Source organism: Pseudophryne corroboree, chromosome 11 (genome assembly GCF_028390025.1).
Source record: "Pseudophryne corroboree isolate aPseCor3 chromosome 11, aPseCor3.hap2, whole genome shotgun sequence".
Taxonomy (NCBI): Eukaryota; Metazoa; Chordata; class Amphibia; order Anura; family Myobatrachidae; genus Pseudophryne; species Pseudophryne corroboree.
Genome location: NC_086454.1, coordinates 51,920,876 through 51,935,170, shown reverse-complemented (window position 1 = coordinate 51,935,170; position 14,295 = coordinate 51,920,876). Strand labels below are relative to the sequence as shown.

At 50.0% G+C, this 14,295-nt stretch overlaps 1 protein-coding gene across 2 annotated transcripts in view; it reads left to right on the top strand.

Annotated features, from left to right (window-relative positions):
- The first annotated feature begins 637 nt into the window (after positions 1-637).
- CREB3L1 (cAMP responsive element binding protein 3 like 1) overlaps positions 638-14,295 on the top strand; it is a 116,070-nt gene continuing 102,412 nt past the window's right edge. The window contains exon 1 of one of the 2 annotated variants that reach the window (XM_063944296.1): positions 638-2,002. In XM_063944296.1, the coding sequence (XP_063800366.1) occupies positions 1,910-2,002 (93 nt within the window). In that variant the 5' untranslated portion in view covers positions 638-1,909. The remainder of the gene's footprint in view (positions 2,003-14,295) is intronic. The other variant, XM_063944297.1, reaches the window with a different exon arrangement.

Genomic DNA, 14,295 nt, shown 5'->3' with positions numbered 1-14,295 from the left:
CGTCTGCGTTTTCCCAAACACTCCCAGAAAACGGTCAGTTGACACCCATGAACGCCCTCTTTCTGTCAATCACCTTGCGATCGGCTGTGCGAATGGATTCTTCGTTAAATCCATCGCCCGGCACCGATCCTCTTTGAACCCGTACAACGTGCCTGCGCATTGCGGTGCATACGCATGCAGTTTTGTAGAGTTTTTACCTGATCGCAGCGCTGCAAAAAGTTGCTAGCGAGCAATCAACTCGGAATGAGGACCTAAATGCGTATATCAGCCCATGAAACCCAACATCTACTGAAATCGATAAAAAAAAAAAAAGACTTTTACTTAGTAAATAAATATACCCCTTGTAATCCCAGAACCACAAAGCTGCCTGCACTTACTATAACAGCACTTTACAGGGTAACATCCCTGTCCATTAGATTATACACTCTTGCAAGTAGGGTCCTTTAAATCTGTTATCGCCCTCCGGTGTGCAGAGCCATCTACCTGCCGCTATAAATGTCTATTGCTCTCTGCATGCACCACCACTGGCAGAACCTCAGCCATTGCATTTCCTTCCTAGCAGGACACACAGCCAGCAGGCAGCAGGGCACAGAGGGGTTAATCAAAGGGGCGTGGCTCTCGCTGTTACAGCTTCTATATTCATGAAGCTGCTTTCATATTAATGAGAGGAGGCGGAGTCGCTGGGTTCTCGGCTCAGGCTGCAGCTGACAGCTGGAGAGTGACCGGGAGACACGGGTGCATAGCAGGAGAGACCCCGGCAGTAGGGAGAGACTCAGGAGCAAGCACGGAGCCCATCTCCCCGGAGGAGGGGAGCACCATGTGTATGGGGGAGAACAGGTCGCGCTGAGTCCAGCTACTACACACTCCTGCTTCCCATTCCAGCCCGGGCATCCCAGTACCCCAGCTCTGCCCCCACTGACACTGCTTCTGCCCCACTGCCTGCACAGCACCCCATCAATATACTCCTCTGCACCCACACATCCCAGTACCCCAGTCCTGCCCCCAGTGCCACTGCTTCTGCCCCCCACCTGCACAGCACCCGACCACTATACACCCCTGCACCTACACATCCCAGTACCCCAGTCATGCCCCCAGCGACACTGCTTCTGCCCCCCCTGCCTGCACAGCAACCCATCACTATACACCCCTGCACCCAAACACCCCAGTCCTGCCCCTACTGACACTGCTTCTGCCCCCCGCCTGCACAGCACCTCATCACTATACATCCCTGCACCCACACATCCCAGTACCCAAGTCCTGCATCTACTGAAACATCTTCTGCCCCCTGCCTGCACAGCATCCTATCACTATACACACCTGCACCCAAACATCCTAGGTCCCAGTCCTGCCCCCAGTGACACTGATTCTGCCCCCCTGCCAACACAGCACCCCATCATTTTACACTCCTGCACCAAAACATCCCAGTACCCCAGTCCTGCCCTCAAGTGACACTGCTTCTGCCCCCTCACCTGCACAGCAACCCATCACTATACACCCCTGCACCCAGTACCCCAGTCCTGCCCCACTGCTCCTGCCACCTCTCTGTACAGCACCCCATCTCCATACATTCCTGCCCACCCATTCCAGCCCTGGTATCCCGGTACCCCATCTTCAGTCACACTGCTCCTGCCTGTACAGCATCTCATGCACCCAGTGCTGGCTCCATGTCTGCACCTAAACATCAAAGTGCCTAAGACACACCAAACGTCATGACCAAAATTTTGGATTACGCCTAACTCCTTGATCCCATGCCAACTTCGACCCTGCAGTTTGCACCTGGTTACTCTACAGCTGGGCACTTGCCACTTCCACCTGATCCCCATCCAGCCAGCTGTGCCAGCTGCTGTTCACATGGCCGATTTCCAGCTCTTGTGACACCTGACAGCAAGACCCCTTGTGTCCTGGGACCATGGATAGTATCACCATGCCCCCGGAGGGCAGCTTTCACAGTCCCTTCCTGGAGCTGGAGGACCTGACAGAGGCGGACTTCATGAGCAATGTGGTAAGGGCATGCATTGGATTATAACACAGACGTATGGGCAGTATGGTAAGGGCAAGAGCTGGGTAATTACACAGGTGTATAAGTTATGCCGTAAAGGCGTGCACTGGGTAATGACACAGGTGTATGGGCAGTGTGGTAAGGGCATGCACTGGGTGATGACACAGATGTATGGGCAGTGTAGTAAGGGCATGCACTGGGTAATGACACAGGTGTATGGGCAGTGTGGTAAGGGCATGCACTGGGTGATGACACAGGTGTATGGGCAGTGCAGTAAGGGCATGCACTGGGTGATGACACAGGTGTGTGGGCAGTGTGGTAAGGGCATGCACTGGGTGATGACACAGGTGTATGGGCAGTGCAGTAAGGGCATGCACTGGGTGATGACATAGGTGTATGGGCAGTGTAGAAAGGGCATGCACTTGGTGATGACACAGGTGTATGGGCAGTGTGGTAAGGACTTGCACTGGGTGATGACACAGGTGTACGGGCAGTGTGGTAAGGACTTGCACTGGGTGATGACACAGGTGTGTGGGCAGTGTGGTAAGGGCATGCACTGGGTGATGACACAGGTGTATGGGCAGTGTGGTAAGGGCATGCACTGGGTGATGACATAGGTGTATGGGCAGTGTAGAAAGGGCATGCACTGGGTGATGACACAGGTGTATGGGCAGTGTGGTAAGGGCATGCACTGGGTGATGACATAGGTGTATGGGCAGTGTAGAAAGGGCATGCACTGGGTGATGACACAGGTGTACGGGCAGTGTGGTAAGGACTTGCACTGGGTGATGACACAGGTGTATGGGCAGTGTGGTAAGGACTTGCACTGGGTGATGACACAGGTGTATGGGCAGTGTGGTAAGGACTTGCACTGGGTGATGACACAGGTGTATGGGCAGTGTGGTAAGGACTTGCACTGGGTGATGACACAGGTGTATGGGCAGTGTAGAAAGGGCATGCACTGGGTGATGACACAGGTGTATGGGCAGTGTGGTAAGGACTTGCACTGGGTGATGACACAGGTGTATGGGCAGTGTGGTAAGGACTTGCACTGGGTGATGACACAGGTGTATGGGCAGTGTGGTAAGGACTTGTACTGGGTGATGACATAGGTGTATGGGCGGGATGTGATCAAGATCCCACCGGACTTGATCCCGACGGTCGAAATACCGGCACCGGGATCCCGACCGGCACAATCCTGACATATTCTCCCTCTGTGGGTGTCCACGACACCCATAGAGGGAGAATAGATTAGTGTGCCGAGCGTAGCGAGTCACTGTGCCCACAGCGTGGCGAGCGTAGCGAGCCCACAAGGGGCTGTGTTGCGCTCGCCCCCCTATTGGGATCCCGGTGTCGGTATTCCGACCTCCGGGATCCCGTGCAGCAGGATCTTGTACTGATCCCGTATGGGCAGTGTGGTAAGGGCATGCACTGGGTGATGATACAAGTGTATGGGTAGTGTAGTAAGGGCATGCACTGGGTGATGACACAGGTGTATGGGCAGTGTGGTAAGGGCATGCACTGGGTGATGACACAGGTGTATGGGCAGTGTGGTAAGGGCATGCACTAGGCGATGACACAGGTGTATGGGCAGTGTGGTAAGGGCATGCACTAGGCGATGACACAGGTGTATGGGCAGTCTGGTAAGGGCATGCACTAGGCGATGACACAGGTGTATGGGCAGTGTGGTAAGGACATGCACTGGGTGATGACACAGGTGTATGGGCAGTGGGGTAAGGGCATGCACTGGGTGATGACACAGGTGTATGGGCAGTGTGGTAAGGGCATGCACTGGGTAATGACAGGTGTATGGGCAGTGTGGTACAGACTTGCACTGGGTGATGACAGGTGTATGGGCAGTGTGGTAAGGGCACGCACTGGGTGATGACACAGGTGTGTGGGCAGTCTGGTAAGGGCATGCACTAGGCGATGACACAGGTGTATGGGCAGTCTGGTAAGGGCATGCACTAGGCGATGACACAGGTGTATGGGCAGTGTGGTAAGGGCATGCACTGGGTGATGACACAGGTGTATGGGCAGTGTGGTAAGGGCATGCACTGGGTAATGACATAGGTGTATGGGCAGTGTGGTAAGGGCATGCACTGGGTGATGACACAGGTGTATGGGCAGTGTGGTAAGGGCATGCACTGGGTGATGACACAGGTGTATGGGCAGTGGGGTAAGGGCATGCACTGGGTGATGACACAGGTGTATGGGCAGTCTGGTAAGGGCATGCACTGGGTAATGACACAGGTGTATGGGCAGTCTGGTAAGGGCATGCACTGGGTGATGACACAGGTGTATGGGCAGTCTGGTAAGGGCATGCACTGGGTAATGACACAGGTGTATGGGCAGTGTGGTAAGGGCATGCACTGGGTGATGACACAGGTGTGTGGGCAGTCTGGTAAGGGCATGCACTGGGTGATGACACAGGTGTGTGGGCAGTCTGGTAAGGGCATGCACTAGGCGATGACACAGGTGTATGGGCAGTGTGGTAAGGGCATGCACTGGGTGATGACAGGTGTGTGGGCAGTGTGGTAAGGGCATGCACTGGGTGATGACACAGGTGTGTGGGCAGTCTGGTAAGGGCATGCACTAGGCGATGACACAGGTGTGTGGGCAGTCTGGTAAGGGCATGCACTAGGCGATGACACAGGTGTATGGGCAGTCTGGTAAGGGCATGCACTAGGTGATGACACAGGTGTATGGGCAGTGTGGTAAGGGCATGCACTGGGTGATGACACAGGTGTATGGGCAGTGTGGTAAGGGCATGCACTGTGTGATGACACAGGTGTATGGGCAGTGGGGTAAGGGCATGCACTGGGTGATGACACAGGTGTATGGGCAGTCTGGTAAGGGCATGCACTAGGCGATGACACAGGTGTATGGGCAGTGTGGTAAGGGCATGCACTGGGTGATGACACAGGTGTATGGGCAGTGTGGTAAGGACTTGCACTGAGGAATGACACAGACAGGTGTATGAGTTGTGTGGGCTGTTAGGGTTAAATACTGCTGTGCAAGTCATTGCATCAGGACCAGTAGAAGCTCCCCATTGGTGTTCTTACTTTATAATGAAAGGCCTGATAATAAAGGAGTAGTCCTGCACAATACATGTATGTGTGCCATACCCTGCATATAACCCAGCGGCCCTCCACCATAGTGCTGGTACTGTACATTTGGAGGTATAATGCGTGGAGTACAGCAGCTGGCTGCCATTACTGTTATATCTGGAACTTAATGGAACTTTACTAGAAGTATTGAGCGATAATGGACCTACATTGCATTGCTGTTATGTTGTATTGTCCATTAACATTGTCTTACAAGCCCCCAGGTTACCAGGGGCTTAATGGTTTTGTTACATGAGTATTTCTTAATTGAGAAGTACATGGGATGATGGCTGCAGAGCATCCTGTCCAGTCTGCAGCAGTCTTCTGTGTCTCCTCTGCGTCTGTATGCTACTGTGAGTGCTTATGTCATACCTTTACCTGCAAGGTAACACCTGCACCTTACTAAGGCCTGCAGCCATGTGCATGTTGATTCATTATTACCACTATCAGACTGGGGTCAAACCAGTCTTAGAACTCTAGAAATGTCAGCCCTGACTGGAGTGGGGGCAGCAGCCTGTGTGACCCGACTCTGAACCTATACACCAGAGCCTGTAGGAACATGCACGCTGATATCTGTGTAGCAGAACCACTTATATGAGCTGTAGATTGAAATCTGTGATTCAGAGAACACCTCGCAGAAATTCCATTCAGTGTCAGGGAATCGGTTCACAGTGTGATCACTCGGGTACACCAGGGAATACCCATGAGGGGAGCTCAGTCGACGCTCCAGGAAACGTTTCCACACATGTCATTAATAAATCAGATCATTGCAGTTACATAAGTCAGTGGAGGTGAACAACGCTAGGTCAACATGGATGAAAGGTCGACAGAGTCGAAAGGTCTTCATGACAATGTTCGACAAAAATGGTCAAGGCACTTTTTGTTTGCATTTTTGGGGTGAGTGTGGATAGTTTTTCCACCTTGGACCACCGTTTGTAGAAACGCGTCCCCTCGCAGGCTTGCATCGCTGGCCACGCTTCGGCCGCGGTGTCGACACAAGGGTATGACTTGTGACATGGATTGTCAAGGATGGAAAAAGTCCAAAAGCATGTGTCGACCAAGTGTGTGTCAAGCATTGCCATTTATTTACATTGGAATTGTATTCTGCATTCGGTGGAGGTTGCTATTTGGTGGGATGGCCTCAGGCTTCAGTGATATCACTGGTCCCTAGTGATCCGATAGGCTGCAGGGGACAGTGATGTCACTGGTCCCTAATGATCCGATAGGCTGCAGGGGACAGTGATGTCACTGGTCCCTAGTGATCCAATAGGCTGCAGGGGACAGTGATGTCACTGGTTCCAAGTGATCCGATAGGCTGCAGGGGAAAGTTATACCTTTCGAAAAAGGAATACTTGGTAAAGTGACGTCCTATGAGTCTATAGTATACTAATGTCCATTATAGCTTTAAGGAGCACTGGGGTTTGGTTTGTGCATTTAACACCAGAGGACTGGTGTTGGACTCTGCAGACTCAGAAGATACTGACAGGAGGAGGCGCTGGTAGAAAACTATTTACAGATCTTGTATTATGAGTTCTGAGAATGTGGAGGAGCCCCAGGAGCTTACACTTACAATAGAGAACAGAATGGATTTTCTGTCTGCCCTCAAACTTTTTACCTTCTTTTATTTTAAACAATTGTTTGGGTTAGACCGTCCTCTGAGCTTTAACTTCCTATCGGTTTAATCTTCCTTCATTGATACATATAAATATGTATATACTTCTATATTTCACTGTCACTGTGTGTCCCTGCTTGGCCCCCTCCCACCTCTATTTTTCTCTCATTTCCTCCCCCACAACTGACATTTTCCATCCTGGTTCACGTATCCTGGAGCCGTCAAAGTGACTGAACCATACCCTTGATTAAATGCAAACACCAGACGCAGGCGAGGGCCCAGTGCTGTAGCCTGAGAAGGGTGTGAAGTGCGAGATTGGATCAGGAGACTTGCTCACCGATTAACAGGTCCTGTTTCTGTCAGGGAGGCTGTTTCTATACACAGCAGTCACACCCACTGTTGTGTAGTGTCACATATTGGTGGTCATTCTGAGTTGTTCGCTAGCTGCATTCGTTCGCAGCGCAGCGATGAGGCAAAAAAACGGCACTTTTGCGCATGCGTATGCAGCGCAATGCGCACGTGTGGCGTACTATTACAACGTACGATGTAGTTTCACACAAGGTCTAGCGATGCATTTCAGTCGCACTGGTGGCCGCAGAGTGATTGACATGAAGTGGGCGTTTCTGGGTGTAAACTGACCGTCTTCAGGGAGTGTTCGGAAAAAAGCAGGCGTGCCAGAAAAAACGCAGGCGTGGTTGGGCGAACGCAGGGCGTGTTTGTGACGTCAAAACAGGAACTGAATGGTCTGAAGTGATCGCAAGCGCTGAGTAGGTATTGAGCTACTCTAAAACTGCACAAAATTATTTTGTAGCCGCTCTGCGATCCTTTCGTTCGCACTTCTGCTAAGCTAAAATACACTCCCAGTGGGCGGCGGCATAGCGTTTGTACGGCTGCTAAAAACTGCTAGCGAGCGATCAACTCGGAATGACCACCATTGGCCTCCAGGCAAAGAACCATATATTAACATTTGAATACAATTTCTTGGACCATATGTTTGTGCCATGTGAGATATAAGGGTAAGAATACTAAAGTGTTAGTGTTGTCCATAGCCAGAACCTGACTGGTTGCTATCATTTATTTGGTACATTCAATAAAATGATAGGTAGAATGTGATTGGATGTTATAGGCAACACCTCCACTTTTGTAAACATGCACTTTGGTAAACTTACTCTGCAGGGCTGTAACTACCATTTGGCCAGGGTTGTATCCATTGGCGTTTCTATAGGTGCAATGTGTGCAATACACACGGGCTTCTGGTTGCAGGGGAGGCCCACACCACACACAATGCACCCATATTTGAATACTTACCTTCCGGAGTCCAGCGTCGGGCACTGCAGCCGTGGTGAAAATCGCAGCCAAAATGGCCACGTGCAAGCGCAGTAGTCAAATTGGTCTCCGGACCATGGCGGACGCCATGTTTCTGGAGAACTGTGCACAATGCCTGAGACTTCTGCGCCGTGCAGAGGAGGGAGCCCACCCAGAGGCATGCTATAGGTTCTTTCCCCAATTGTAGTCCACCAGGTTAGCAAATCAAGCAAAAGTTGGAAAATATTAGACTCCCCCCAACAAACAAACAAACAAACAAACAAACCAAAAAACATGTCATGAAGTTGCCATGATGATATAACCCAGAAGTGCCGCATGACTGAGCGATGTCATGACATTGGGGGTCATTCCGAGTTGTTCGCTCGTTGCCGATTTTCGCTATGCTGCGATTTGTTGCTAAATGCGCATGGTACGCAGAGCGCATTCGCTAAGTTATTTTACACAAAACTTAGTAGATTTGCTGGTGTTTGTGCGGCGCTTTTCAGTCGCACTGCTGATCGGTGAGTGATTGACAGGAAAGGTGCGTTTCTGGGTGGTAACTGAGCGTTTTCAGGGAGTGTGCTAAAAAACGCAGGCGTGTCAGGGAAAAACGCGGGAGTGTCCGGAGAAACGCGGGAGTGTCCGGAGAAACGGGGGAGTGGCTGGCCGAACGCAGGGCGTGTTTGTGACGTCAAACCAGGAACTAAACGGACTGAGGTGATCGCAATCTACAAAGTAGATCTGGAGCTACTCAGAAACTGCAGGGAATTATTTAGTAGCAGTTCTGCTAATCTTTCGTTCGCTATTCTGCTAAGCTAAGATTCACTCCCAGAGGGCGGCGGCCTAGCGTGTGCAATGCTGCTAAAAGCAGCTAGCGAGCGAACAACTCGGAATGACCCCCATCTTCCTTCCAGCAGGACGTAATAATGTGATAAGATAATACTTAATTATGTTTTCCACTAACATATATATTCTACCCCAATCCACAATGAACGCCTGTAAGTAGAATGGAATAAAGTACATCTACACTTGTTCCAGAGATCCAGGCGGACCATAATATGCAGGCGGCCAGCAGCACCTTAGTTACTGGTCTGAGGACTCTTTAGCGAGCAGCCTGGGGCACCCTGCCTTCCAGTGCTGTGACATAAGTTATAGCAAAGTACTGCACTGCATCTCATATGGGATGCAGTCAGTTTGCCACCTGTCTGCCGGGATCCCGGCGGTCAGGATACCGACGGTCAGAGCCGGATTAAGGCTATGGGGGGCCCGGGGCGCTTCAAACAAGGGGGCCCCTAACATAGAGGCAGGGAGATCAAATATATATATATATATATATATATATATATATATATATATATGGGATGTAGTTATGTGACCGGCGATCAGGAGACCGCCGGTTACAAAACCGATGGCTACATTTCACTCCCTTCACAATTCCTAGAGTCGGTATGTCGACGAAGGGACTATTCCCATTCGTGGGTGTCCACGACACCCATAGAGTGGGAATAGAAACTGTGGCGAACGCAGAGCAGCTTGCCACTTAGCCCGCCGGGCATCAAAATGCTGAGATCCCACCTTCGGTATGGTGACCGGCGGTCTCCAAACCGCTGGTCACACAATACCAACATATATATATATATATATATATATATACATATAAAATATATATATATATATATCAAAGGCATGATGTGCATGATGTCTGGCTTTCCCCCTGCATGAACAATGCTGCAGCGGTTGCCCACCGGGTGTTGCGCTGGGTGGCCGCACAAATAAATCCACAATTGTCCCAATGGTGCAGCACTCCTGGCGTCTAAGTAATACCACTGTTTTAGGTATAAGTTTGGCAATGTTTCAGTGACCTTTATTAGTGTGGCACTTTCATCAATAGTGGTATTACTTAGACGCCAGGAGTGCTGCACCATTGGGACACTATGTACATACATACACCTGCATATACAGTATATGTTTACAAATGCACATATATATATATTATATACACAAACATACACACACACACACATATATATATATATATATATATATATACATACACATATACACCTATATATACACACACACATTACCCACACACACACAACACAATGCAAAAAATTACAATTTAACACAGCAGCAGGTAAAAAAACAACAACAAACAATACATGCAGCTTACTTTTTGATCTGCTGCTGGCAGGCTGCTGGTGAGACAGGAGAGCAGCTACAGCTCGCTCCCCCACGCAACCCCTCTGGCTCCACACATCTTCCGTGCAGCCTGCGCGCCCAGCCAGTGACTGAGCTGCAGGCTGCTACTACTTTTCACCGATTGGACAGCTGAGCCGTCGCTCAGCTGTCCCTTCATGAAGCGCCGGCGCCAGCGCTGTTAGGTTGCCAGGGCAACCGACGGGGAGACGCGCGGGGTCCGGGAGGCCAGTGCTGCAGGTCGGATCGCTAACAGAGATCCAATCTGTGGCTGGCGGCGGGGGGGCCCTTTTAGAAAGGGGGGCCCGGGGTACATACCCCCTGGGCCCCCCCCTTAATCCGGCTCTGCCGACGGTGGAATCCTGACAGCCGGCAATGCCACCAACCGGAATCCCGGCGCAGCAGGGCTATTCCCACAACACCCATAGAGTGGGAATAGATCATGTGACAAGTGCTGCAAGCCCGCAAGGGGACTCTTAGCGTTCGCCCTGCTGCTGGCATTCTGGCGGGTGGGATGCTGCTGTTGGGATATGGACAGCCGGCCTCCCATCCACCGGTCATGCATACTCAATCCTCACATATATCAGAGCCGGGGGCTCTAGGCAGCTTTCCGGATATGCGATAATCAGATCAATAGTTATGGAGAAAATGAACCTGGAGACTGTATATTGTACTGTATGCATGGAAAACTATAGATACATAGGGCCTAATACAAGGATGATTGCAAAACAACATTTTCCTCTAATGGGCAAAACCATGTGCAGTGCAGGTGGGGCAGATGTAACATGTGCAGAGAGAGAGTTATGGGCCCTACACACTGGCAGATAAAACAGAACGATATGAACGTTCTCGTTCATAAATGAACGAGAACTCGTTCATATCGTTCAGTGTGGAGGCACCAGCGATGAACGATGTGCGGCCCCGCGCTCGTTCATCGCTGGTGCCCTGTCGCTTGTGCATGCAGGCCAATATGGACGATCTCGGCCATATTTGCCTGCACTGCTATGGAGCCAGGTGACGGGGGGAGTGAAGTCACCCCCCCGCCACCGGGTCGGCCGTATCTGCCGTCGGGCAGCTCGGCGGCGGATCGATATGTGTGTAGGGCCCATTAGATTTGTGTTCAAACTGAGATCTAAATTGCAGTGTAAAAATAAAGCAGCCAGTATTTACCCTGCATAGAAACAGTATAACCCTCCCAAATCTAACTCTCTCTGCCCATGTTACATCTGCCTCCCCTGCAGTGCACATGGTTTTGCCCATTAGAGGAAAATGTTGGTTTGCAATCAACCTTGAATCAGGCCTATAAGGTGGTATTCAATCGATTATCGCACGCGATCTCCTGTCTAAAGTGACGGGAGATCGCGGTGGCGATATACAATTGTAAGTGGTTTTTGCACTGACCACGCCCATAGAGGTCGGGTTTAGCCACGTAGAGTGGCGAAACCTGACCAAAGTGCTGGGTGCGATGGCAAAAACTGCTGTTAGGTTAGAGATAAGTTTTAAGTTCCACAAATGTTTAATTATACTGTGTACACATAAAAAAACAGGTACATAGAACTGCAGGAAACAAAACAGTGGTAGAAGAGAGATAGAGGCACGGACACCTTTTCCAAAGTGCAACCTGTGCCACCTCAAAGGGCCACATACTTGTGCAGGGCCCCAATCTTAATTCCACTCCCTTTCCTTTTAAAAAATAGGTAAATAGAGTAGTGGAGGAGCACGTGCATGCTGCTTTGATGCCAGAGCTGCACGCGTAGCTTATGGGAGAGTGGCCGCAAGGACCAATAGGAAGCAAGCAAAAAATTAGAAGCTTCCTATTGGCCAGCCAGTAGGGATTACACCGTCACCTACCAGAAATGTTTATCTGGCCATATAAGCACAGCAATGGAGAAGCCTGGGCCATATAAGCACAGCAATGGAGAAGCCTGGGAAAAAAACAGCTTTTAATATTATTTATTTTATTATTTATAAACAGTTATTTATATAGCGCACACATATTCCGCAGCGCTTCCAGAGAATATTTCAGTAATTCCAATAAGTCCCTGCCACAGAGGAGCTTCAATCGATCGTCCCAATTACATGGACAATCTATGGTTAATTGTTTTGACCAAATCCAATTAACCTACCAGTATGTTTTTGGATTGTGGGGGGAAACTAGAGTACTCATAAAACACAGGGAGAACATACAAACTCCACACAGACTGGGCATTGGTGGGGCTCTTATGTATGATCGCGAGGCTAGCTGTAGCCACCGCTGGCCAAGCAAAGAGTCACTTAAGGTACATACACACGGAGAGATTTGGTCTATGAGAGATTTTGACTGAACGTTTTCCCTTGAACTGGCAGTCGGAGATTTTGACTAACTTTTCCAGCGATTTTGACTAAAGGGCCCCATACGCTAACGCGACATGTCTGACCGTCATGTCGCAGGCGACCACCCCGGCAGCTTCCTGGGCGGCAGGATCTTCCAAGATACATCGTATGCTGTCCTTTTGCATACTATGTATTTTCGGCGATCCCAGCCATGCCTGCGGGGTAGGACATGATCGGTTGTGCAGCACGGTCAATCTGGAGGATCCGATCCGATGCTCATGTGAACGTGCATCTGATCGGATCGTAAACACCTCCAAAATGCCCAGTTTCATTCAATATATTGGTCCGTATGCCCGAAATCGAATGAAATCGGGCATTATCGTTCTAGTGTATGGGGCCCTTTACCAGCGATTTTGGCTATGGGGGATTTTGGCTAACTCATTTAAGGGGATGCTTTTTCTTTTCCAGCGATCTAGCCAAAATTGACTTGCGTGCACAGTCTATTTTTAGCAGCGATAGCGACCTGGCGGGACGCGCATTGCTATGGCTGGCTGTGTACACACAGAGCGCTATGCACTAACTTTCTGAGCGATTTTGACTATATAGTCAAAATCGCTCAGCTATATCGCTCCGTGTGTATGGACCTTTAGACTGGTAACTGGCCTACACAATGCTCCCACCTGTCCATCGAGAGGCAATGGGGAACTTGGAAGACACCCAAGTGGTGAACCTCACTATAAAACAAGAAGATATACTGTACACTATCCGTAAAGGACAAAAAGGCTGCTGCTTAGACCCATGTAAGTGCTGATGGTAACGCCTCTATAGGGGCAATATAGTAGGGCAGTGGTTCTCAGACTCTGTCCTCAGAACCCCAAACACTTCCTGTTTTTCAGATCACCTAGCAGGTGCACAGGTGTAGTCATTACTCACTGACACATTCTAAAAGATCCAGAAGTGGAGATAATTATTTCACTTGTCTTTCTGTGAGGAGACCTGGAACACAAGCCCTGTTTGGGGTCCTGAGGACTGAGTTTGAGAACCTGTGTAGTAGGGTATACTGGACTGTAGAAAGGGAGGAATGAAGACACGCTATAGGTGCTGAAGGCCATAACAGCAGATTAAAGGTTCTGTCTAGTCTGTTTGGAGTAGACTTTGCGTACCGTGGAGCAGATTTATTAAGCTCGGTGAAGTGATAAAGTGGAAGGTGATAAAGGACCAGCCAACCAGATCCTAACTGTCATGTCACAGGCTAGGTTTGAAAAATGACAGTTAGGATCTGATTGGCTGGTACTTTATCACCTTCCACTTTATCACTTCACCGAGCTTAATAAATCTGCCCCCGTGTTCCTTGGGATGTCATATCAGAATCTGATGGGACATGTGGACGTTATAATCCTCTGCAGAGAACTCATTGAACACTTGAGGTGATATTCAATTCTTTCTCTTGCCGGCAGCCAGTAGACGGCGCCCATTAAACAATTGCATATCGCCCCTGGGGTCCTAAGACTCGTGTTCTTGGAACCGCTGTGGACTTCGACAGTTTCTGCAGCTGGGACTTTGATAAAGCATTTCACAGTTACATCTTTTGGGCAGAGAAGCAGGATTCCCCTGTGAGTCACACAAACATGAGGCTGGACTACAGACCAAAATATGACCAGAACGTACACTGAAGCAGCTGACACTGGTTACCTGGTTGCCCCCCCCCCCCCCCCTCTCCCTTAAAGAGGGGGCGTAATATGGTTTGCTCGGCGAGCCAC